The sequence below is a fragment of the Chiroxiphia lanceolata genome, chromosome 3 (assembly GCF_009829145.1).
Source record: "Chiroxiphia lanceolata isolate bChiLan1 chromosome 3, bChiLan1.pri, whole genome shotgun sequence".
Taxonomy (NCBI): domain Eukaryota; kingdom Metazoa; phylum Chordata; class Aves; order Passeriformes; family Pipridae; genus Chiroxiphia; species Chiroxiphia lanceolata.
The window spans coordinates 61,440,673-61,467,127 of NC_045639.1; the positions used below are offsets into that span (position 1 = coordinate 61,440,673).

The window sequence follows — 26,455 nt, forward strand, 5'->3', positions numbered from 1 at the left end:
CAGGGCGGGGAGTTCCACAATGGGTGTGAGGAGCATCCTCTTATCTTGCAGGCCTCTTAACACACAGTTTATAGCCTGAGGAGTCAGGCCTGCTCTGGGCAGAGGGTGTAAATGGTCTATTGATAACAGTTTCTGGGAGGCTATAGAATACACAGTTTTGGGTTACACCCATACAGTAATAAACTGGTCCCAGCTGTTCTAACTAGGACAATTGTATCAAGACTGTGGGCTTCAAGCCTGATGCTCTGTGTAAGGTAGTGGTCTGACCCTAAAATATTGTCAAGAAAGGTCAATTTCTCACTAAAATCTAATCTCAGACAGCAGCATGCAGGAGAGAAAAGTTTCTGTGCTGAGCAAAAAGACTTGTAACTTGATAATCAGCAGTGGAGAAGACAGATATGTCAGCATTAAAATAATTTAATGAGAAAGGTACTCCCTGATTTAAATTCTCATGTTATGCAAGCACATCAATATGAAGATGGACAATACTGAACATAAATTTTTCAACAGGTGATTCAGTAGCTCTCAAAATTCTTCTACCCAATACCAGTTTTAATTATCTGTCGCAAATAGCTCATTTGCAGTAGATGCAAAATAACTGCTGATTAATTAATCTCTTGGCATTTTATATTTAATCCCTAAAGACAAAATTTCTGTGAGTTTTCTTACTGTAAGACCTAATCTATCATTAGAGTTGATTTCACAACTAGAATAGTAGAGGGAAACATATGTCAGAACTCAGCATCCAATTTTTCATCATAAATACATATTTATAATAATTTTATTAGAAACTGTATATTTGGCAAGGTTTGCTGTATTTCTAATAAATATCTCACTATCTTAATAAATTAATGGTTTAGTAAGTGAAACCACAACTCCCTTCTGTGCCTTGCTAATGAGTACAAGAGCTGCTTGAAATGCAGTGCTTAAACTTGCATTAAAATGTCAAGGGCTATGTATGTCAAATTTTATCTCCACTAATTCATTCCCCCTAAGAATACACGCAAATGTCAGTTTAACGAACTGTTTAGCAAATACTATTGTGTCATTGACAACTATACCCTACAGCTTAAGCTAAATAAGGCTTCACCTCTTCAGTTTTGATTAACTCACTTTTGTCATTTTCCTCTTTCCAATTCTACCTGAAACTTAATTTCCCTATTCAAGCCACTGCTTTCTTGTGGCTCCTGTAATTCTCATACTTGTCATTTTTGGACAAGAAACAATTTGTCAAAGACATCACCTTGCATATTTTTAAACAGATTGCTCATTGTCAGAGCAATAGTTCATAAATCACAGAATAATCAGGAATTTGATTACCTTGAAAGTATACTTGTAATTTAAAGATTTTATTTTCTTTTTGTAACTGTCTTAAATCAATGGAAACGCTGCAGCATGCTGTAGTTTCAGCAACAGTTATGCATACCACAAACAAGACGTGTGGCTTGGAATACTGTGCTTTAACACAACAATGATGGTTTGTGCTCTACTGGCTCTTCAAAGTGTACTTACAAGTGAGACACCTCCTCTTAATACAGCAAAAAAAATTTTTTTGTGTTTAGTAATAACTAACGAGATAGTTGGAGAAAGAGTTAAAGGCTTGGCTCTTACAGGAACATTCTCACAGATGAAGCACACTGAAACAGTATTTGTAAGAGTTGTGTACAACCAAGTAGATTGACAATGTGCTCTCGGTTCTAGCACATAGTACTGCAGGAGACTTATGATTTTAAATCACTAAATGATAACTGGTTTAAATTTCATCGTACGGAACAACGCTCTGATATCTGAAAATCTGTACTACCACTGTCATTCTGGTTTACATTTTGTCAGTGTGAAACAGCTGCTGCCACAGGAACTCAACGGCTGATGCCAATGGCAACTCCAGCTGCAAAGCAATTCTGAGAATTATGTTATTCTGAGTTCTGATCAAGCACAGGTGAAATACAGTGGCATTACTGAGTTAAACATGACGATCTCTCGGCTTACAGGATGAAATACAGTGGTCCGTCAAATATGTTCTTCAAAGGTACTCAAAAAGCACAACATTAAAATTCAAATTAGCCTATTTTTTAAGAAAGCTCTGAAATGAGATGACACATTATCTTAAAAGAATATTTTTTTCTCTACTACTTTTTAAAGTTCTAAGCTTCTTTTTGGACAGTGATCATGAATGAGACAAGTAATTTCAAATAAATAACTAAAACAGGAAAGTTATGTTTTCTTGTGGATTATAGTAAAAAGCATTCTGATCCCCAGATTTAATTAAAAGATTTCTAAGTATGCCAAATCAAACAATATTAAAAAAAAAACATAAACAACACTCACCCTCCCTTTCCTACCAAGATGTTATGACTTCCCTTATTCATTATATGATTATCCTAAAAACTTATGGCACTTCCTGCTATATTTTTTTCCTGAATAAGATGTACTGTGGAGTACACTGTGGAATTACAAATTACTGCCAGTACAGAATTGCGACCAGTAGAAAGAAAATCCACAGGAACTTTTAACAGCTGTAAGCAGTTGCAAAGGGCTGCCAAACACAACTGCTGATGTAAAGGAGGGAGAATGTGTGGATTTAAGCTATTCAAACAGTAAACAAGTACATCTGCTCCTGAATGTTATCATTAAATAAACTGTAGTAATATGTTTTACATTGCTGCAACATTCTTGTTTGTAACCACAACTCTGAAGAGTTTTGGACTGGAAAAATGTTAACAAAACTTTTTGGGTTTTTTTGTAGTGCAAACCTATGTGTGGAAAAGTCCATTACAATTACTGTACAGTGTTGGTGTCTAATTTCTAGCAAAACCTGTGTCATATCATATAATTTTGAACATGAACTGATGAATGCTTTTGAAAACCAGATGGGATTCCTGTGAATGGTGAGCATTCAGTGCCTTTAAAACCATTTATAATATTTTAAAATGAAAGATTAAATAGGACATTCAGCTGTAGAATACAAGAAACTTTGATATGTCTCCAACTCTGAACCTGACCTGTTCAGACTTTGAGATATTTTAGAAAGGCTACTGTAAGAAAAGTCAGGGGAAAAAATCCATTTCTAAGTAGCACAGAATTCCCAGGTCAGGAATAGCATCATAAATCTTCTGTAAAAGACAGGAGATTAAAGAATTATGTGCATGAAAACAACTTTTTATTCTTTGCTCCTATCGTGATTAATTGTTGCAAAATCACAAAAACAGTACTGCTTACTTTGACTACAAAAACTAAACTTGGCAGGGTTTTGTCAAACTCTCAATCGTTTGGATTTTTCAGATTTCATCTGTGATACCTGATATAAAATAATATGATTTATATAGTCAACTAGTGTGCTGTTTTGGCTGGGACAGAGTTAATTTTCTTCACAGTGTCTTGTGTGGGGTTATGCTTTGGATCTGCGATGAAAACAGCGTCGATAACATTCCAGAGATATGCCAGCTACTGCTGAGCATCGCTTGCACAGCATCAAGGCCTTTTTTGCTTCTCACCCTGCCTCCCTCAGCGAGGAAGCTGGGGGTGCAGAAGGGGTTAGGAGGGGGCACAGCTGGGACAGCTGACCCCAACTGATCACAGGGTTATTCCCTACCATATGACAGCAATGAAAGCCGAGGAACAAGTCTGCCAAGGCCTCTAAACTGTTCTTTTAAAACTATTATTTCTCCAACTTCTAAAACAAAGAAAAGCTCTACTGTAGCTACTTCTTTATGTCCCTCCATAAGAAGCTCAATCCACAGAATTAACCTGCTGTGGACCTACTGTCCTTGGTACTCCTACTATGTCTCAGTTGTCTACCAGCTTTATTATTCTGATGTGCTTGAAAAAGCAATCTGTCAACTTATCCAACCTGCCTCTATGTTTCTTCATTTATGTGTTCTAGACATTAGACCTAAATCAAATAATGTTTTCACTGGTATTACAGCGCCTCATTGACTAACTTTCCTTATACTGAACTTCCGTGACACTTAAACTGAAAATTCCATGTAAATCCCATTTAAACTGAAATTTCCAGGTAAATTACGCTGTTTGGTTTTGATTTCCTTTAATATACAATTCCTTTGCACTGACATGAAAGCATACCTACATTTGGCGTCAAGCTGACCTATTTATACGTCCCTGCTTCAATCAGATTTTAGTGATTAAAATTACTTCTCCATGTAGTCCAACCGGATTTTAACAAATTCTACCTTTAAAAAAATATTTATTTTTTTTACAGTTCAGCTATTCTGTCTCCCGGTAATTTTCCATGACTGTTTAACAACTACTCAAAGGAAAAAAAAAAAAAAGAAAAAAAAAGAAAAGAAAGGTTTTCAAGTATCAGTTCCCCAAAACAAAAACCGACAGGGGATCTTCAGTTCCCTTAATCAAACAGAAGAGAAAAAAACCTCACCAAGTTAGCAAGCACCCACTGCTCTTGTTTTGCTGTCAGATTAAAATCTACAGCTATGAAATCTGACCAAAAATCTGCTACCAGACCCAACACGACAAATTTGTGTCATTTCAAGCAAATACCAAGACTTCAGTGTAACATTTCCCTTTGCAACTAAAACAGTATGTTGAGTTACAAACTACATTTACAGGCATGAATTCAACCTTTATGATTTGGAAAAGATACAAAGATATAAAAGATATAAAGATGTGCACATTTCTCTTTTCAGTAAGCATTGTGAGCAATAAATGATGAATTCTAAAGAAAAAAGGAAAATAGTCAATTTGACTCTTCAACTTCAAACTGAAAGACTGCACTGTATAGTATGTTTTTTGAATATTGCAACTTTATTGCTTTTTAAATATTATGATTCATATGATGAATCAATTTTGCTTTTTTTTCAGAAACAGTAGAAATTATGACATAAGTTTGCTCAAGGACAGAAGACATGCCAAGATAGAAAAGTGGACTGTCTAACTACACAAAACAAACTTTCATTGCAACTTGGCCCACATAGATTTGTCAGTAAATATCCCGTTTCTTGTTTTTACAATAATGGGAAACTGCAATACTACTTACATGTAGTTTTCCACAGTTGTTTCCTCTTTGCAGCATAATTTAGAAGTACATTATACATTTTATATCCACTATTTTTTCTATAATATTTCTGTAATATTAAATAGCAAAAACTCAGATTCGGTATAACTATCAACTTGAAAATATTACTGTAAGTTTCCCTTTTCTTAGGCAAAAATTAACAGTGAATATTGCTATAATGCAATTCTTAAATTACTGACTTGCAAGATCAGTTGTACAAGATTTGAATAAACTATTGCAAAGTCAATTCTCATCATGCATAATAAAATAATTTAAAACTATTCTACATTAAATTCTATGTTTTCAACACTTTCCCATGATACTGAGCACATACATGAAATGCTTACTTTGTTTTTTCCTTTTACATATCTTTGAATGTCGATTAGAAAAACAGGAAATATTAATACTATGCTAGTGAGGCAATATATCATTGTGCACACAGAGTATGTAAAATGTATCCATTTATTTGGCAGTTATTTGTCAAAGGCCTTTTTTTTCTCAGATTAGACACTCAAGTTCAGTTTTACTAGACAAAAAAAAAAAGAAGAAAAAAAAAAACCAAAAAAAGCAGCCAAATGAACTTGACCTGGATCTTTGTCCAAATCTCTAATCTGTTTTATATCTTTTTGTAAACTGTTTCTTTCATGGTTATTCTAAGTGGAAATTTTGAAACAGCTGAAAGCTTATGTGCCAAAATTCTTGAAGAAAATCAGTATTTTATGCCTTGCTAGACACAAGTAACCTTCTAGGCTGCTTTCCTTTCAAAACAGTCAAAAAAGAACACTCAAAAGTCAAGTTATCACAAGTCATTTCATCGAGAGCAATCATACACAAAAAGATGATATCCAAACCCATGGCTTGAGCATAAATGTTCCTGAAGCCACTGTAGCCAGAAGAGGGGGGTGGGAGGGGACAGAAAGAAAATATAAACCAAGACCAACAGGGAAAACAAAGTTTGAGTAATCCAAGAGTGTTAAGCAGGGACTGTTTAACCTCTGTATTGACGAAAATCTGAATAAAATGAGATTAACAGCCTTCACAGAAGACTTGATCCAAAGGTTATTATTGACTTCAGTGAAAAGATCTTTAATATTAAGAACCATTTATCTATGTATCCTGTTGGCTGTCCCTATTACTAATCACTACAAAATACTAACTGTGCATTGTAAGACAGAAAAGCAAGAAGATGAGAATGATCCTAAGCTGATGGGACACTTGTATTTCAGAAAACCTAATTCATTATTTCTTAGAAAATGAAGCTATGCCACCTGTCTAGACAGCCTGACTCAAAGTATGCTAAAAACTGGGAAGTAGTACTAAAAACCTGGGAAGCAGGATATCTTGGATGCAAGGATTGCATCTGATATCTACCTGCTGAAGTTTTCTTTTGCTTTCCAGGCAAATGACTGTCAAATGGCCTCTATTCACAGTTTTGAGAAATTTGTTTTCATCGTCTTTGCATTGAAAAAAAGAATTAAATGACCAAATAAAATGTTTTCATTTTGCATACCTGGAACAACCCATGTCAATCAAAATAAAAATTTCCCTTCCACTTTTTGAAAAAAACCCCAAACCTAAATTATTTAAAATTATTGCTATTCTCCCTGTTCAGACATCAAGCTGAAAAAAACTGTTCACAAATCCCTATTCTGGAATTCCTGACTCAGACTGCATTCATTAGTCTTAGTCTAATGTCTTTGTGATGCTGGAAGTAGAACCCGCTTAAATTTCTGAACAGTTTCAACCATTAACAATAGATTGTTACCTATTTTTTTTGTATCATGAATTTTTTTACAATGATAATATAGCAATAAAATACTTGTACGAGACAACATATGCCCTCTAAGGAGGTGTACAGATGCAAGTCAAATATATGGAAATTTAGCATAGTCATGAGAAATGCCTAGAGTGATTGCAGCTGAGGGCATGGAGACAGATATGCATTACTTTTTACTGGTGATGCCTTTTCTACGTCTTATGCATTTGAAAAGAAACCTATCACTGTTACTCAAGGGGAACTAAGAGTGCAGACTCTAGAAAATTATTTTGCAATAAAAAAAAGATGCTGAACGCATATTAGGAGCTGAGAGGGTCAATCTAAAAATAGGAACTATAAAAGCAGCCCCAATACTGCAATTGACGAACTTTTTGGCATTTTTTTTAGAAACAGTGTAGCATCTGTATCATTTATTAATAAGAAAAAAAAAGTCAACACAAAATTTTCAGTCTGCAACTGAAAATGTTTCAATTTTGAGTACTTCCAAAATTCTGATCCTCTGTCCTCTTAGCACTGACACTCTTAGACTCTTAAGAAAATCTCTTTTTCTTCCCTTCCTTCTCTGTGAATCACTGAGACTACACCAAACAGGACAAGCTATGGTATGAAGAGGAGAAATCTAGCATGCAAACACTGGGAAGTAATAGAGTTCAATGTTCATGGTATCGTTGGCCTGAGGTAAGCTCAGCAAAGTACTAGGGTGTTGCAAGAAGTTCCAAGGGAGCTGAGACATGCAGCACAAAGATGCATTTAAAAAAGGGCACAGTAAAAGCATTCAAGTGCTATGTCAAGTGAACAAAACAAAAAAACCCCATTACTACCAAGGAAGTTGTTTCTGTTTATTTTTCTTCTTTACATGTTTAGTACACACTTTGAACTTCCAGTTGATTGAAGAAAGACTAATGAACATGCTTACACAGACTAGCTTTTATCCCCATGAAAACATTTTTTTTTGACCTCACACTTACATTGCTACCATTACAAGAAAGGTAAGAGATTAAGCACTTGAAAGAGCAGAACTGAAGCACCACCTTCACTGCAGTATCATTCTGTCCACTATAATAACAGTGATAGGAAAACTCATTGCAGAAAACGAAGGAGACAGGTTACTTAATTCCCACCATAACTCCCCTCCCTGTCAGTCCTCCGCTTCAGCCTTAGTGCTGGCTATGGCCAGAGAGAAGAAGAAGGAATTTTCTTGTTAAAGCCTAGCATCGAGACTCAGAGAACTTTAAACTTCATTGTTCACACAGACAGTTCTTTCCAAAGTCTTTCAGTTTCCAATTTTTACTTTTGAACACGGAAATATTATGCTGTTTACAACTGAAAATAGCAGATGTACAACTATATTACCTCCTTAATAACAGACTGATAGCCATTATCAGTATCATTTTATCAACTATCTGATGGCCACATTGATTGCTTCACAAATGCTCCTTGCTGAAAAGAATCAAGCAATGCTAAGGACTGTGTTTGATATGAAGTGTTCAGACAAACTTTTTGGAAATTTGATCCAGCTGGTATACTGCAACTAGGCGTCATTCTTGTTTCTAGAATCAGATTACTTTCCTTCAAATATAGGTCTTATACCCTTTAATTTTTCAATCTTCAAATGTCAAGGTAGAACATTCTCAGCAACTAAAAATAACATACAAAAGGCATCTCGCACAGGAGGATCAGAGATTGTTTCTCTTACTCAGTACAAGAAAATATTTACTGAATTCTGAAATTTCACCTCTCCATTGTTACTGTGTATCCAAAACTCTAATCGAAATATCCTTCGAGGCAGCATATTCTGAAGACAGATTCTGCCCACAATGAGTGAAGGATTTCTTTTCTTTGAAAGTTTACACACCTTCCACACCACAGCAATGATTATAATTTTTCAAAACCAACTTTGACAGAACACCTCTATGTGATGACAGAACAGAGAGTCAATTGGGTATTCCAATTAAAATTTTAAAAGGTGGGAATTAAATTCACAGCCTTCCTCTTCTTTTTTATACTTTCAGAAAGCCTCATTTTAGAGAAACTCAATGTTTCCCAGAATATGGGGGGACGTTCTTTTTGACTTCTTAATACAAGGAAGGGCTTTCCTATCAGATTAATTAAGCTTTTCATCTGCTGTCTTCATTGGATTTGACTTTCAACATCTGCTTGTACAGAGAATTATTTTATATTGAAAAATAACAAAACAATTATTTTTTACCTTAATATTTATTTTTTCCTAGCCTATACAAAGTACTCTAAATCTATGTATGTTTTAAGAATGCTTTTTCCAAGTGTAACTACCAATTTTATTTCCTATGAAACTATAGGCCAGGTAAAATGTGTCATTTTCTGTGAAAAGATATACATTTTCCTAAGATGTTATAATGATCAACCATCACATCTGAAGTCTTCAGAGGGTCCAGCTTTGACACGACTGCAAGCGAGAAGACTCCCATGTATCAAAATAAAAATACTATATATGCTACTTCAAACAATCACTCACTAAAAGAAATCTTTCAGCATCTCACAGAAAATAAAATCACAACATTGGAGGCTAATGTCCAGAGGCATACATCCTAGTCATCAAGGTAAAGAAGCTGTGACACAAATGGGGTCTAGCAGAAGAAGAAAGGTTTCAATAAAAAAGTACAAACTAGATATAAACATCAGAGGATCCTGTGTCAGGGAAATGAAGCAAAAATCACTATGGTAACCCACTGATTTTCACTTCTTGAACTAATGATCATCTGAGGAAATAAAGAAAAAAATATACACCATTCTGATATGGTGTTTAAGCAAAGATGAGAACAAAATGAGCATTCTTCTTTACCTGAAAATACCAGACTTGTCTCACCAGTTATTAACCCTTATGTGAATGGGTCTTTTTCAGTTAGTGTAAAAAAGAAATTACCGTCAAAGCAAGAAACATCAATTCAGTAAAAGTTAATGAGTAACTCATAATGATAACTAATCTCTTTCCCCTATTTTTCTGTCTTGAAGACACTGAGACAGAGGAACTTTCTTTTTTTATTTGGAAGTACTGTTTTGGGAAACTTTACCATTTACATTTATTTGGGGATTGGAGCATCTCTCTTATGAGGATAAGCTGAGGGAGCTGGGCCTGTTCAGCCTTGAGAAGAGACAACTGAGAGGAGACCTCATCAATGTCTATAAGTATCTGAAGGGAAGGTGTTAAGAGGATAGAGCCAGGCTCTTCTCAGTGATGCCAAGCAACAGGACAAGAGGCAATGGGCAGACACTTATGCACAGGAAGTTCCACCTGAACATGAGGAAGAACTTCTTCACTGTGTAGGTGACTGTGCACTGGAACAGATTGCCCAGAGAGGTTGTGGAGTCTACCTCACTGGAGATATTAAAAATCCGCCTGAGTAAAATCCTGAGCCATATGCTCTGGGATGACCCTGCCTGAGCAGGGAGATTGGATGAGATGAGACACTGTGGTGCCTTCCATTCATACCCCATTCCGTGATTCTGTGACTGTATATCAGAAACATCTGTGCTAAAAGTCTACCTTTGCCAATGTGATATAGAGACACCCTATTTTTCCAGCTATCACTGATCTTAGACAGTATGGAAACCAGAATGCTAGCAATCTTTCTGCATTCAAGTCTACACCTTTAGAGAAATTTCTGTATTTGAGAATTTCTCACTTTTGTTTATTCAGAAGCTATCACCATACAATTTTCCATTAATTCATGAAAATATTCAAGACAATTATTTTTTGCAAATACTTCTTGGTCTACAGATTGTTTGTTCACATTTGATCGAGTAAACTTGTGCTAGTTACATTGATTTGAAGATATATCCCATAGGGTTTTTGTTTGTGTTGTTGCTGTTGTTCTAGTTGTTGGTGGTTCTAATTTAGTGATTGACCAAGATAGTATTACTGCTGCAAGTAGGAACAGTACTAAATTACAAAAGTATTTGGCTCAGAATGAACATTTCTAGGAATATGCTAATGAATCAAGTCACTGACTAAAATGTTCATTGATAGTATACATAAGAAGAACATATTCTGATTTTTTTAAGATGACAAGTTTTAACCTCAGACGGTACTGCAGATGTACATTTGGCATTGGCACTGGCTTGCTGACCTATGTTCCTTCTGCACTTCATCAGGTTTTCTGGGTGTACACCAGAATGGTGTGCCTGAATAACTCACGGGTTTTGAAGCAAAGGGACTTAATGTACATTTCATAACTGTGTCAGTCTTACAAAGTTACTGTAATATCTGATTTATAGAAAAAAATTGCTATCCTGGAACAAAAATAAATTATATGCAGATGTAGTTCAACTGAAAAACCAGGAGCCAAATACCACCTACAACACAATTGCAAGTAAATCTAATATTGGTAGAAACTTGGTCATTTTTCATGTTATGTGTTTGACAAAATACGAAAAAGAATGAACCTAGGTTAATTCTGTGTAAATGCTACATACTTCTTACTGCAGCCTTTAGCTGCTCAGACAGATGAAACTAGAGTTTTACTCATGAAAAGAGTAATGTTAAAAATGTAAATGGATTAGTTCATGTGGAATGGTACTCTTGCAGTCTTTATAAAGGTAAAGCTTTAGGCTTTTCATTTCAAGCTGTTCTCTCTCTTTATTAGGGCCACAACTCAGATTAATAACGACCTGAGTGAGGTAAGATTAACTTAGAGAGGCTTAAATGACATGCCTTTCGTAGAGTATGCCTGTATTTAACAACTCCCCTTTGCCAAGTGGTATGGAACAGATGTGTTCCTCCCTGCAAAGTCTTCTACCAGTTTAAAGAAACTATGTATCAGATGCTGGTGATTTACTAGGTTCAGGACAGAGCATCAATTGCAGCACATCACACCAAGTTAAAAAGTTATTAATTGCACACTTAAGATCAGAATTAAGTTCCATTCAATTCAACAGGCTTTAAGCCAATGTTTCAGCCACGGATATACACTAGTGTGCTGAATAAAGTTCTTTGCTGTTTAACTCAGTCAAGTTAGACTGAGAAGACATAAGAAGAACAAGGAAGAACTGGTTTAACCAGGAGCACAGCTGACTACTGGAAGCAATATCTATCTGTGAGAGAATTGGATAATCAAAGAATTGGAACAATGTAAATTAAATTAATTATTAGCATAATTACTTTTGCATTATATTTTCAGTGCAGACACGTTCTCCTAAAGAAACTGTAAAAAATTTCTTTGCAAGTGATAAACTGCTAACTCTTGTTCTGTTCACCCCTCAAAAAGCACCCAGTTGAAACCAGTTTGAAAACACAGAACATGTGCATGCACTATTTCTTTTAATATCACTTCATCTGCTCCAGCTAGATTTTACAGGAGCAAATACCCATTCAAATTATACAAATACAAAATATTTGCAATGATTTTTCCTAGATATGCAAATTATTTCCTATCTGATAACTTCTGATAATCCAAGACACCTCTAGATCCAAGTTTATATCTTTTTAAAGTGTATCAGCAGGATATTTTCATTGAAAGCTGTATTTTTCAATTTTTGCAACTGCATTGGCAATTTTCTGTGAACATAAACAAACTATACACATCTGTGACCGAGACTCAAAAAGAACTGTATTAACAATTTTGCATATGAATGTTGCTTTGCATTTAGGGAACAAAATAAAGTAATTTTGTACCTCTTTCCAAAAAAAATTAACAGAAGGAAAAATATTGAGACTAAAATTTCACAGAATACCATTAGACATCAAAGAATCTATAAATAAATAAATACTTCAGATCTAGTACACATTCAAACCACATTGTTTCCTTGAATTACCAAGCTATTTGCAAAGCAAGTGTTGGAAAAAATCTGGGAAAAAAATATGCTGTTGGTTTTCCCTCTTGTCATTTTAAGTGACTGAAAATACTGCATTTTCAGCTACTGTTGTTATATTTGCCTTGCTCTTTCAACCACAGATCCTCATCCTCATGTCCACCATATTTTTCCATACCCTCAGTTAGAACAAATGACTGGTCCATGATTCATGCACCTGGACTTACGATAAAATAGTAGAGGCCTCTGACAGGAGAAGAAGGAACAGGCATAAACAGGGGCAGAGTATCAGGTACAAGCTCTTAAAGGCATTAAATTAAACTCTGACTAAAATCATTACCATTTGACATCCTGGTTTGCACACTGGGACTGAAAACGGATCCAAAAGAAAAGTGTTTTAATGACTTCACTGGATCTGTGATTTTTCCCAGTATTCTCATCTTTGTTCACAAGTGACATGGCAACATATTTCAAGCACTTAAAAGGTGTCTGAAAGTACTAGTGCCTACCTAATAACTCTTTTATCTCTTAGTTCCCCTTGTAGAATAATAATAACTCTAATAATGGAGTGAACCTTTTATGCATTTATACAGTACCGTGTAAGATGAGGGTTTTTTAATTTGCAAACAGACTCTCTCCACATTTTTCAACTCTACCAAAATACTCTGTCTGCTGAGGACATATGTGCCAATTAATCAAAGGGGTTTTTTTCTGTCAGGTTACAGTACACATCTGATCTTACCTCTCCATTTTCCAGAGGATGGATTTTGGAATAATAAGAAGTGCATATGACTTCATCATCTTTTATATAGGATGGAGTTCCAGGACGGGGATGAATGTTGTAGCGTGTCAGGCATTCACTGTCTGTGATAGCATAGTACTGCCATGGTTGATAGTCTACACCATCCAGAGAACGCTCTAATATCCAGTTTCCAGGACGAGGTGAGTTAGCTGCTTTCACAATAACATATGCAATCTGGAAAATCTGAAAAAAAATAGAAGAATTGTTAAAATGCATTTAAGAACATAATTACAAATCAATTCCAATTTCTTAATATTTGCCAAACTAAGAACTTAATATTTGCCAAACAGTAAATATGAAAATCTGTGACTTTTTTTCTGCTGGAAATGCAATATGGCCTCAGACTACATTGACACTCTCTAACTATATGACTAAATTCTCCATTAACATTTCTGAAAAAGTATTAGTTGCATTAGGCCAATAGAGACTTTGAAAATAGAATTAGAAAGCACTCTAAATTATGCATAGTTTAGCAGGTAATTGCTAAGCTGCCATTTCAGCAAAATGTTTGGAAAGTTTGGAGTATTTTCAACTTGTAGAAGTGAGATTGTTTTCATCTGTGTATTTATAGACATGTACTCTCCACCATGTTTAAGAGTTGCCAAACTGCTACAACTCTATCTCAGTTAAAAAAAACCCACCGTTTTAAGCTATTGAAAGGTAATCACATCATGCTGAAGTCATTCTACAAAATGCTCTTGTTTCAATCACACAACTCAGCACTGTGACAATAAATAAGATTTATAGGACGGAGACACATCAAATACCACTACAAACAGAATGTAAACATATAATCAATGCTCATTATAGTCCATTTCACCTGGCTATTCAATTGATTTATCAAGGTTTATTTCTGTTACAAGGTTGCTGGAATGCAAACCACAAATACATTTGCAATTGCAGTATGACATACATTAGTGATGCGGGTTTGGTTTGGTTTGCTTTTAACCTAGTAACAGCTATACAGAGGTAGAACTGAAGCCAAGAAAAAGAAACAGGTATTTCCATTAATAAAGAACATATAGCACGTTAATATTTCTAAGATGCACTGTTGAGTCTGCACATGAGGATGTCAGAGGATATCATGGAGAGAACAGTGTTGATTTAATACTTAATGCTTTCTGTGTCAGATAGTCACCGCAAGAAAGCTGCGAGATACAGACTTAGTCCACACAAAATCTCTTGTGAATGCTGAGACAATCAATAAAGCCACTGAAAGAAGATCCTACAGCAACTGATGAAAGAAACAGTAAGAAGATTCAAATTGTTTTTTATTAACAACCAGTTAGAATTACTGTAAAATAGAAAATATGTTAAGTGGCAGAGTACTACAAATACTGCAGTACACTTGATGATGGAAGCAAAGAAAATATTTATCTCCAATTATCATTCCTGCCCTCTGTGCAGGTGCTGAGTACATGGTAAGATTCACAATAGCTTCAGTCAGGAAAACAAATCCCTAACAACCAAAGTTTTTCACTGGGAATAAGAAGGGAGTGAGGTTGTATTTATTTCACTCTGAAGAACACATGTGTAACTCTGCATTCATGAAGGACTATCTCAATATTTTTCTTCAATAGCATAGAATAAGCATTGCAGAGACAAGGAGAAACCGATGTATCATTCCGCTGTTTCAACAGGAATCATACAATCATTTGTCCCCTGTTTCACAAATGCCTTCTCCTCTCTCAAACTCTTCTATAGCTATATTCCATTGTGGCCACAAATAATTCTAATCATAACTATCCTGGATCAGTGTCACTAATACTGTTTACAATAAAGAGAGACAAATACAACATTAACAAACTTCTCCAAACTGTTCCTCATCAGTTAAGCTCTTAGAAATGACAGAATTAGAGAACAGAAATTTCATTCTAGAGTACTTCTAAATACTTTTTCTTTTTAATTTTACATAAGTGATTTACCTCAAGTTATCATAATAAGACTATATGTCTATATGTAGACTATATGTAGAATGCATAACAATTGAGGTTAAACACATTGCTAGGGCTTCTACCATGGAAGATCTGTGATTTACAGCATATCTGACAATAAATTCATAATTACAGGTTTGTATATATAGCTTCCTTCGTGGAAGTCCTAAAATTTGCAAAACTTCATGAAAGACTCATTGTTAAATACTGCCAAAAAACATTTAACTCTACAAACATCTTGGATGCATTGGCTCTGTGGGGCCAAGAGATGTAATCAACAGGAAGTCTTTTATTGTTTGCTTGCTTTGAAATACTAGGCTGTGTGGGAGAGTGCAACTTTCTACAGTGACTTCTCAAATTAGAACCCTCTTTCAATAACATTTCCTGTATATTCTGCTGAAGATTTGTTTGAAGTCTTGTTTCTTACCTTCTGATATAGTGTACTGCTTGACTGAAATTTATTACATACCTTTGGCTTTCATTATTTTTAGCACACTTTGTAAATGAAACTGCAACAAAATTTTATTAAAAAAAGCAGTGGAGATGAAACAGCATATTGCAGGTCACAGTGGGGTGGATATTATTTCTGTTAATCTAAATTTGACAGGGAAAAAAGAACCTTCTTAATGTAAATAAAAGAATACACATGAAAAGCTGGTTTTAACTATTACTCAATTACAGTTTTCAACCTGATCCAGACTACTACTGTCTCAGCCTCTGAATATTCCTGTAGTGGCTTCTGCAACAGCACCAAGCTATCTGCAACCCACTGACATAAGAAACCTTCTCTTTTCTCTTTCAAGTCTCTCCTCACAAGTAGAACTGCAAGACTGTATTGTGTAATACAAATTATTTCCTGGGTAGAGAAACAGAGCTGGACTAAGGACCAGTGTTTTTAAATGTTGGTAGACTGTTAATGCTAATTGCAGAGAAGGGAAGATGGACAAGCACATGCATCAAAAACATGTCCTGGTTGATATTCCTGATTTCTCTAAGGCTAGGCTGAAGACAACACAGAATGCTAATCTACCCTTCTTAGAAACACTTTTCCTTTTGGGGACAGCTAGACATGTAGATCTTTAGCAAGAATCAAGAAGACAGTCTTGCTTGCCCCAGCTTAGACAGCTACACTAGGCACCACCAGCTCACCACAGTGATGCAGGTAGCAAACAAGGTGTATTCCATGTTTGCTTTCTAAGCAAGTTGACAATGACAATTAGTGCAGAAAAAACAGACTAAAATTAATGGCAGCTGTATGATTACTCTCAAAGTAAGTCAATGTAATGGAAGCAACACTAAAGTTTCCAATCAGTTGGAAAACTGTCCTTTACGAGAGTAACTCTTCTTCTATTGTGGACTTGCTTAGCAAATGGTGTTCTGGTTACTTTAATGCAATCAGCAAGTGCTCAGTGGCATGACAATATTAATACTAATAAAGTCTAATGTTTCACTGAGTTTTGCTGCATTTGTTTCCACAATCAAAAAAAAGTGAAATTTTTCAGCGTTCTGAAGCCACGTTTCCCAGTACATCATAACACTGAGCTTCCACCCCCATAGGGTAATCGATGGAGCACACCTGGTTTATTTTTCAAATAGCATCAATAGACTGACACATGTCAATGGATATAGTAACTGCACAATCTTAGAGCACATCTGGTTTTGTACAAGTGCAATGTAACCTAAACAACGAACTTTGCTGATACAAATGCGAAAATGGAGCAATACCAAGCTGCCGAGTGGCATGTAATAGACCATTAACACAGTGGCTGAAGTGCAGCTGGTGCTTTTTTCTACTTGTTCTGCTCATGTGACCATAGTATAATCATGGGAGCAGGAGGGAAATAGTCTAAATAGTCCCTTAAACCTTTCCGAAATTCTATACAACATAATCCTCAAGATAAGAAACAAAATGAGCCTTGGGTCTCATTTTCCATAGTAATTGTCTCGGCAGTGAGATCTGTGAAACACATAGTAGGAACAATTCCATAAGTTATAGTGCTGTATCTTCTTGTGAATGCCTCATAAGACATAGAAAAGTGCATCCTACTATACAGGATAATTCGCTATACTAATATTATTCAGATAGAGCTGAAGTGAATCATTAATCTGCATAGGGTTATCTAGTGAAGCAGGAAATCTCATTGTGTCTGACTCCCACCTGCACTTCTATTTAAAAAATAAATCCTTCAGTTAGAAAGCATTCATGTAAGTCGAATATCATCAGAGAAAAAATTCAGTCCCACACAATTATTTCCATTTCATTTTCTCAACAGAAGAATGTATTAGCTCTAATGGAGGCTTCTATGAACAATCTGGTATAAACTCTGTATCTGCTTATTTACTGTAGTTACACTGTTGATCATTATTGTGGTTCAGTGGCCAGGTACACATGGTATTCGTCCATCAAGAAGAATGCACAACTTGGGCAAGGGCTTGTTTTCTTACAGGCTGGCATAAATAATGTCAAGCCATGTGGCCTTAAACAGCCCACAGATATATTTAACCAGTCATTTAAAAGTGCTGGTAGGGGCAGCAAAAGCACTGCAGATACCCCTTGTCCCAATGTGAAATCCACTCAGATGAGTCAAGGCTATCTCTGAACTGAGAAGGCCATCTCAGAACACCCTGCAGGTTAGTGGAGGTTATTGGCTACGGGGGGGGCGGGGGGGGGGGGTGTCACTCCTTTAAGAGAAGGGGGGGAAGTCTATGCAGAATTTATTATGGGATGTGTTAAGGGGATTGTGTAAATGGACAAAACGTAATATGGAACATTTAGGGAAGGGAATAGAGGTGGAGAAATAGAAGGACCAAGGTGGCTCAGGAAAGAACAAGTATAAGATAGAGGGAAAAGGAGATAAAAGGAACTGGTTGACTGTAAATAGCTAGGTGGTCAGCATATTAGGCCTGACCTTGATCACTGAAATCTGTCCTATTTTCTCATTAAATCCTGCTTCTTAGTATCTTCCATTTAGGTATGCTCCCTCTTTTTACTGGGTATTTGTGAATAACACTTAACTTCATGCTCAACTAGCCAAAAAGCAGAAGAGGCCTGAGTACCAGCAACTCGAGTGGGGCTGCAAATCTCCAAGATCGTGAAAAGACTATTTAAGGCTGCTTCCTGAAGCACGGCATGTTGTGTATGCATCCAGAGATAGACATGAGCCTAGCAGACTTTAATCCTGATCAGCTGGAGAGGAAGAAGAGGGTGAGGCAGGCTGTGCTGTGTTTGTGTTCATGTGGGTGCTGACGGGGCACTGTGGTCTGCTCTGTGCAGCCATGCATGTGTTTCACTCTCTCAGGATTATGAGCTCTGCCTTGCTACAGTCTGTACATGAAGATGGAGCCATAGAAGCCTTGCATCCATCAGGCTACCAGATTCAGTAACTTTTAATACCTTGCATGACCAACAATCAGGAATCACAGATCTAAACAGATTCTCAGTGCAAAAGTGTTCTTTGATCATTAACTTCTATCTTTACACTCAAGTATAAGAAATGACTGAATATGGCAGACATCATACATCTTAAATACCACATTTGCACTGTTTTTCATTTTGGAATAGTCTCTCCTAAAGGCTTAAGACATGAAACAGATCAAATCCAACTACTAATGAACTGAAGAAAAGATTTTATGAGTTTGAGAAACAGCTCCTTGTGTTCTCATAGGCCAATATATGTGGTCAGTAATATTTCAATTCACAGTTACTGTTATGGATTATTGTTTGGGTCTAGTATGTACGACAGAGAGTAGGAAGTTTTGATGCAAGAATTTTTATACAATTGGCTATTTAAAAACAACTTAACTTCTCATTTTAGTCTCACATCCAACTCAGACTGAGAAAAAGCCTTATTTAGAAATGGAGCGGCTCTCTGAATTCCTCAAAAGACCATCTAGCATTTGGTTTTTCTATCACTGTCCTGAGAGATAGTGGTCATGGTTTCAAATATTCTGCTCACACTTAGAAATTCTGAAATTGAAAATAATGGCATGGGGTAGGAAAAAACTACGCTTAGCAGGATTTCACTAATATCAGTTTAGAGAGCTGAACATCTCTCCGCTGTGCTGCAGTTTGCCTTCTAATGATAATGTTGCTCCTGTTCATCTGAGCCGCTTCCAACTGAAACGCTGCTACCAGATGGGGAATTTGGGCTGAAAGAAACACTTGATTCCAATATAGGGTTTTTTCCAGTGTTACAAGCAAATCTAGCAAGGCATCATCTGTCTCAGAAAAATTGTAGCTACAAAAAGTTCAAGCTATGAATGTCATGCAAATTAAGATGTCCACAGCAATACATGGGAAAAAAAAAAGAGAGAAAGATTTTATCACAGGAAACCTTGAAAAGCTCTAAGGTAGCTCCAAACCAAGCTGCTTCAGGTAGAAATTCATCTTTTCTAACTATACAAAAATTCACTCATGTACAATGCTCAGTCCCATTCAGTTAATACTCACAGAACATGGATTTTGAAAAAAGTATAAAAATACCTCAACTTAGAACAAGCTCAGCTTTCTCCCCTCCCTGTATGTAACTGCTAGAGACACACAAGTTCCTTTCAGAACATGTCTTTCTCCTTGATAAAAATACATCATTTATTAATATTTCTCAACTTTCACTCATCTCATGATTATGACTCCTGTCATTAAAAAAAAAAAATGAAAACAAAGTCCAGTAAAAGAGTGCACTTTATACAATGTCAAACTGTAAAGCTCTCAAGTTGTCCAGCTGTTGAATATCTGAGACACATTAAGCCAAATGGAAGGAATCAGTATCTGTAAAGTTTCTGTCAATGTCAGCTTTGTTCTTTGTAATTTTCTCACTTGGTTTTCTCCATTATCCACTGTTCAGTTGTTTGTGAAGGTCTCAAAAAGAATAGCTGCTTTCTACTGACTATTTTTGCTGCTCATCATTGGCCTGGTGTATACCTGAATTGAGGCTGAAGTTAATAATCTCTTTTCACAGTGCTTTCAGATAATAGCAGAAGGCAGTTTCTTTTCTCTTTATTTCCTAAAGCTAATAACTTCTTTCCATGGAGAAGGAGTATGGTGAGAAAAGGAAAGTTGATGAAAATGTCAATATTCAAACCTTTTTCTTAAAATACAGACAATAGAGGAGAAGGACAGAAAAGGTTGTTCTTCTATTTTGGTGCTAAAGCACAAAAAAATAATTTTTTCTTTTTTTTTTCTTGATCCAAGAACTGATGCTCAGCCTGGGTCCAGTAGCATTGAGAGAACTCAGGGTGAAGTATCCATATTTCCTTCAGTGATGTTTCCATGCAGTGTCCTCTCACATACTCATACCAAGTCTTTACATTTTAATTTCATAATGAGAATATTAATTTCAACATAGATTAAACTACTCAGTCAGATACAGGAACAGCACATAATAAACTGCTTTTCCTAAAGAACACTCACTTTTCTTACAGAATTGTAGAATGGCTTGGGTTCAAAGGGTCCTATGAAGACCTAGTCCAACCCTCCGGTCTTAAGTAGGGACTCCTGCACTAGAGACTGACTGTTTGGTAGTTCCCAGGGTCCTCTTTAATACACTTTTTAAAAATTGGTGTGATATTTGCTTTTCTCAAGTCACTGGGGACTTCACCTGTGTGCCAAGGCTTTTCAAATATGACGAAGAGTGGCTTAGCAACTACATCAGCCAATTCCCTCAGGACCCTGTGAGGGATCTTGTGAAAGTTCTTCAGATTTCCTTTTTGTATAACATCAGCAAGTTCATGCTGCAATAATTTTTTCAATGTGAAATTAAAGATCTTTTTCAATGTTATGGTTTCTAACTTTTCTATAGAGTGCTAAAAAGTATATAAATAAATACTTGTTACTTAATGAGGTGACATCTGTTACCCACCTTGTGGAGAGGGATACAAACAAACATCTCAAACTGTTGTATTGTTGGCAGAGAGCATCTTCTGCATTATCAACATTTAAACCTTTAACATTTCCTGCTGAAAACTTCACAAGCTTTTACTTTTAGTTTTCTGTAAAAGTACATGTTATTCACCATATATAATGTATGCTTAGAGGCATCATATCTTGAGGAACAGGGATTTTGGTTTGATTTTGATTGTAAACTGTTCAAGGTTAATATCATTGATCTGAACATGAAATAGGCATGTACTAATTCACACCCATTCTCTGAACATGACACAATGTTCTCTCCATCTCAATCTGGAAATACTGGGCAATATGAACAACTTGAACAATGAAAACATGAATAAAGTAGTTCAAATAAAAAAAATACAGAGTTTTCCTTTCAGAATATTTCTTTGCTGTCTCTTCATACATGTCATGCCCAATTTCTTTATAAACATGATAGTGGTTAAGACCCCTTTAAAAATATATGCTGGCACTAATACGAACCTGTCTCGTGTCACTAAAGTTTGGACATTTCAAAGACATATACAAGGAAAAAAGAAAATATAAAAGAGATTAGATTCTAAAACAGATTTCCAGATCAAAAATGAGTATGTGCGTTCAGTTGGCATTTTTGCTTTTAGTTTTTAATATTTTTTAAAATATCCTGAGAACTGCTTTGGATGTAGATGTGCTGCTGTATGGCATAGTAGGGAATATAAAAAGTGATTTATGAGTGATTTTACATATTTCTGTCTCATAGCCCCCTTTTACAGTCAGAATTTACTTATGAATAATTACTAGTCATGATACATTAGGACTCACAACCAAGTGGAAAGTTTATCTTCACCATGTTTTATGTTCTGTTTAAGAACACACCAAGTCTCTGGTTTTCCATATTTTGTACTTGGAGAGATCCAACAGACGTCATTCTCCAAGCTGCTTTTGTCACTTAGTCCACATTAGTGCAAATAAAACAAGAAGAGCTACATTTATGACTGTTTTCAGTGACTGTCTAAACTACGCAATTGATAAATTACTTTCTAAGTGTTTTAGGTGAGCTTCTGTGGTCAGCAGTGTCAAGTTATTTCCTATATATTTGTAATTCATCCTAATTCTAATACCTTAAACATATATGAAGGACCTCTAGTATCAACACATTTATTTGATCTAGGAGGAATGTATTTCTGAAACTGGGAATTTTTCTAATGGTTCTCTTGGTTATGAGTTAGCATAGCACAACAAAAGCATTATTTTACAACCACCACTGTCAGCTGCAAAACTCATTTTTTCAAGTAAGCTTTTATCATCATAACCTACTCAATGACAACATATTTCTTCAAAATGAATAACAAAATCTGTTCAAGACTGAGAATGCTATGAACTCATCATTTTGTCATGCCACCATTCTCCCAGGCACTGTAATTTTCTTTAGAATCAAAACTGCTAACAGTACAAAATGAGAACACAACCTCATATTCATGTCAGAACATACGTGTCAATGGATTCAAAATTATAAGAGAGTACTTTGGACCAATATCAAAGGTGAATAGCTTTCTTGCTTAAAGTCAGAATTAGAAAAGTGGTATGTATATTTATTGTAGTTACCCAGGGAAAATGTAAGGCAAGTAACATCAGAAAGAAAAAGATTTTGGAAAAACTACTCATAAATCATTGTTACTGTATATTATGAACTGAAGTTGAAAGGATTTACTCACTTAGAATTCTTTCTGATAACCACAAAGCAATAAAGGTATGGTCTGATTTAGTGGGGAGCATAAAAAAATTGGGCAAAATAATCCTGTAGAGATTTCTTTTTAATACAACCACTCTTCCTAGCTTACAGCACTTTATATCGTGGGTATTACTGCTCATCTTTCAGTACAATAATGGCTTCTTAGCATTTCAGAATGCATTGGAAAGTACTCCCTCCATGTATTATTGCACCACTCATGAAAAGCTTTCATTTTTGATGCTGTGGGAAAGTCAGCATGAGTATCTTCACTAACATTTGTTTGTTAGAACATCTAAAAGCTTAATGCAGCAGGGTCTTCTGCAGTTATGGCTGGCATAGATGTGCACTCTTAACCCTTAACTGAGGGAAAGGGTCATTTGTTTTTCTTTATGCTTTTGTGTGAGTGATATCAGTGTGGAAAACTTTATTCTGAGACAAGAACAGAGTCCTGGGTAACATCTGTTACCAATGTGCATATATTCTTCCTTCCCACAAATAAAAATCCAGGTGGAAAGCTATATAATACAAAGTATATTTGCATATAGTATATAAAACAGGTAGTTCTTAAAAATGTTTACGGTAATGTCAGAATATTTACTACAGTTTTATTTGTTTTCATGATGACAAATAATTATGTAGGTATGTTTGTTATAAATCCTCACTGATATATTTATGTGCTGTTTGTTTTCTTGTTTTTGTTTTTGAGTTTTTCAAACACTTTCATTATAAACTGGCTTCAAGTGCAATAGTTTGGCTTTAAAAATAATAATTTAAAAATTAGATAGTAATCAATAATATAAAACCCCTAAAAATTAAATAATAACTTAAAATAATATCAGAAGGATGTTATTTGTTTCATTCTATCAATATGTAGTCAATGCATTATCAGCAAATAGCAAAACTAAAAAATGAAGGGAATTACTAAAATGTTCAGATTCAAGTCTATGAAGGCAACAAAGAAAAAGAAATAAAATTTTAAAAAATGGTATTACAACTAGCATCCAGACACGTCTAAAAATTGGCTGTGGACTTTAATAAAACAGAACATATTTCTTTCCTCTTTTTTTTTTTTCAGTTCGTTCCAGAGTCTCATTTGCATGGTTTTAATTGCATCTCTTTTCGGTTGTCACATCAACAGTTTCTTAGTTCCTTACCACTTAGGTATAACTGAGCCAGGGAACTGGACTTAAGATTAATTTTTTTTGGGGGGGGGGATAATTAATATTCTGAATTCTCAAATATTTAGATTACTTCAAAACAGAATGATTCATGTGCAAGAAATACTAGGAACAAATACTGAGGATGACAGCTCTATGTTGCAGGGACAGACTCATAGATCACTATTGCATGCTTTGAGGTTTTACAGTCAGTTCAAGCCAACACAGAATGCCAACTGCTCAGAGAGGAGAGGAACTGTTTTCCCACTAGCTCCAGAAATACATTCCTGCCCCCTTCCCCCAGGCTGGAATTAAAACCTACCACAGCAAGCCAAATTGGAAAATTGATCTGGCAGAAACCTAACCCCAAAAAACAAGACAAGACATAGTTTTCGGTATCAAGGTACATCTGGCTTGCTCCATGGCAATACAAGTGCTAGTGCCAGAACAAGAACAACAGAAACATCTCCCTTTCATCAATGACGGCAAAAGGATGTTTGTAATCATGAGGGCAATAGAGAGAGCAGCAGTCAGGGAATTGCAGCATTACAGTCTCAAAATTCTTTGCTTTTTTTTCCCATTTCTCTCTTTAGAAAAACATTTTTGAAGATGGACAAAGTCAATCGACATTTGTTGGTGAAAAGTCCACGAGTGGATTAAATCTCATTTCTACTAAACTACTTTCTGGTTTGGGGACAAACAGAAGCTTTAAACATTATCTTTAAAAAAGCTGTTTTGAAAACATTTGAAGTCCATAATTATTAGTAAAAGAGAGAAAGAAAACATTAACTGAAAACCTAAAAAAGATGTTTGCACATATATATAAATTTAACATATGAAGACCAACTGGCACTTAATTTCACTAAACTGCTTCTTACATCCCAAGACTAAATGATATTGTTAACTTCCTCTTCATTCCTTTAGCTATTCTGATATTTGATATCAGAAGTTACTCAATTTGTAACAGAGAACTAACTGTAATTTTTTTTCCCACTGGAAAATGTATTTGATATTCCAAAGAAGAGAAAATATAACATTAAACCCAAATAGCTCCTAGTGATATGCATATTCCTACACTACTATGCAAATAATGTGTAAAGGCTATTTTAACATGGCTGTGTTGCTCAACACATTCTGATTCCTTAGCTACTGTTTGGTGAACTGTTATAGGTTTAAACAACAAAACTACAATTATGTATTAAAAGAAGCAATGCTGGTGTGAAATATCATCCATTTTACCTCATACTTCACTGTGGCTGTAAGATTGACTTCAGTCAATCCTGAAAGGATTAGTTTAAATGAACCTATTTGTGGGGTTCAACTGTATAGACAAATACCCAAACAATGGGTTCCACTAGTTATTTGAAACCAGAGAACAGGAAGATTGTTTCAGAATCCAAAACTTATGCATCGACTTCAAAATGGTCAAGACTCGAAAACTTGGTTATTTCTTCTTTAAGAAAAAATATTAATTAGACAGGGATGCAGACTGAGTAAAAATTTGTGCATGTCTGCCACTTAATTTTCCTTGTGATATAGTCCCTGTAAGAGGTGCTTTCAGACTCGCTTTACAAGGGATGGTGAAACACAGGCAATATCTCATTTATTACAAACACAAAGAAATGGTGAGTCATAAAGCGCGGCTTTACTTCTGAGATTACAAAAGTACTTCAAACCAGTCCTTCCTAGGAATCATTTTGTCATGTCCTCAGTGAAACACTAGAAAAGAGAGGGAAGAAGGCGAAAAGTAGGCAGAGAAGTGGTGATGGAAGTAAGAACTTAATTGTTCATATTAAGTTCCATTAAAAACAGCCATTCTTTAAATTAAACATATTACAAATGGGAAGCCTGTCTCAGTCTGCACACACATTTGGGCAACGTCTTCAACAGTGTTCTGCAAGACAGTACTTGCCAAACTTGACTTAAGTCACCTTTGGCTAACAAACAGTTGAACTCTGCTGCTTTGTAAAAGTGATGAACCTTTCTGCAAGAGATCTGTTCTCCCTCAAAGGATCTGGTTAATGTTGTATATTAAGGGAACTGACAGCTGAAAATGTTTCCTTCGAACAGCTATCAACACAGCACAGTCATACTGGCAAAGAAAAGCAGCAAATGACAAGCAAGGTCCCAAAACCAAAGTCTCTTCATAGGAGAGTGTATTCCTCTCTCAAACTTCCCTTCTCGTACAACTGAAGTCAGCAATATTGCATTAAGAAATGGGGGAGTACCATCAGTTTGGTGTCTGCAAAATCTAATAGGCTCAACATAAAATCTGATAGGCTCAACATAAAATCTAGACTCAGTTCAGACAGAAAGCTTATGAGGGTACATCCACCTTAGCTTTGTAGCTCAGAAAAGAAGCATGCTCGAG

At 35.6% G+C, this 26,455-nt stretch overlaps 1 protein-coding gene across 2 annotated transcripts in view; it reads right to left on the reverse strand.

The window, feature by feature from the left end:
* The window catches only part of LAMA2 (laminin subunit alpha 2), a 359,058-nt gene that overhangs the window by 235,504 nt on the left and 97,099 nt on the right, over positions 1 to 26,455 (reverse strand). For both annotated transcript variants that reach the window (XM_032682503.1, XM_032682504.1), the window contains exon 4: positions 13,336 to 13,578. In XM_032682503.1, the coding sequence (XP_032538394.1) occupies positions 13,336 to 13,578 (243 nt within the window). The remainder of the gene's footprint in view (positions 1 to 13,335; positions 13,579 to 26,455) is intronic.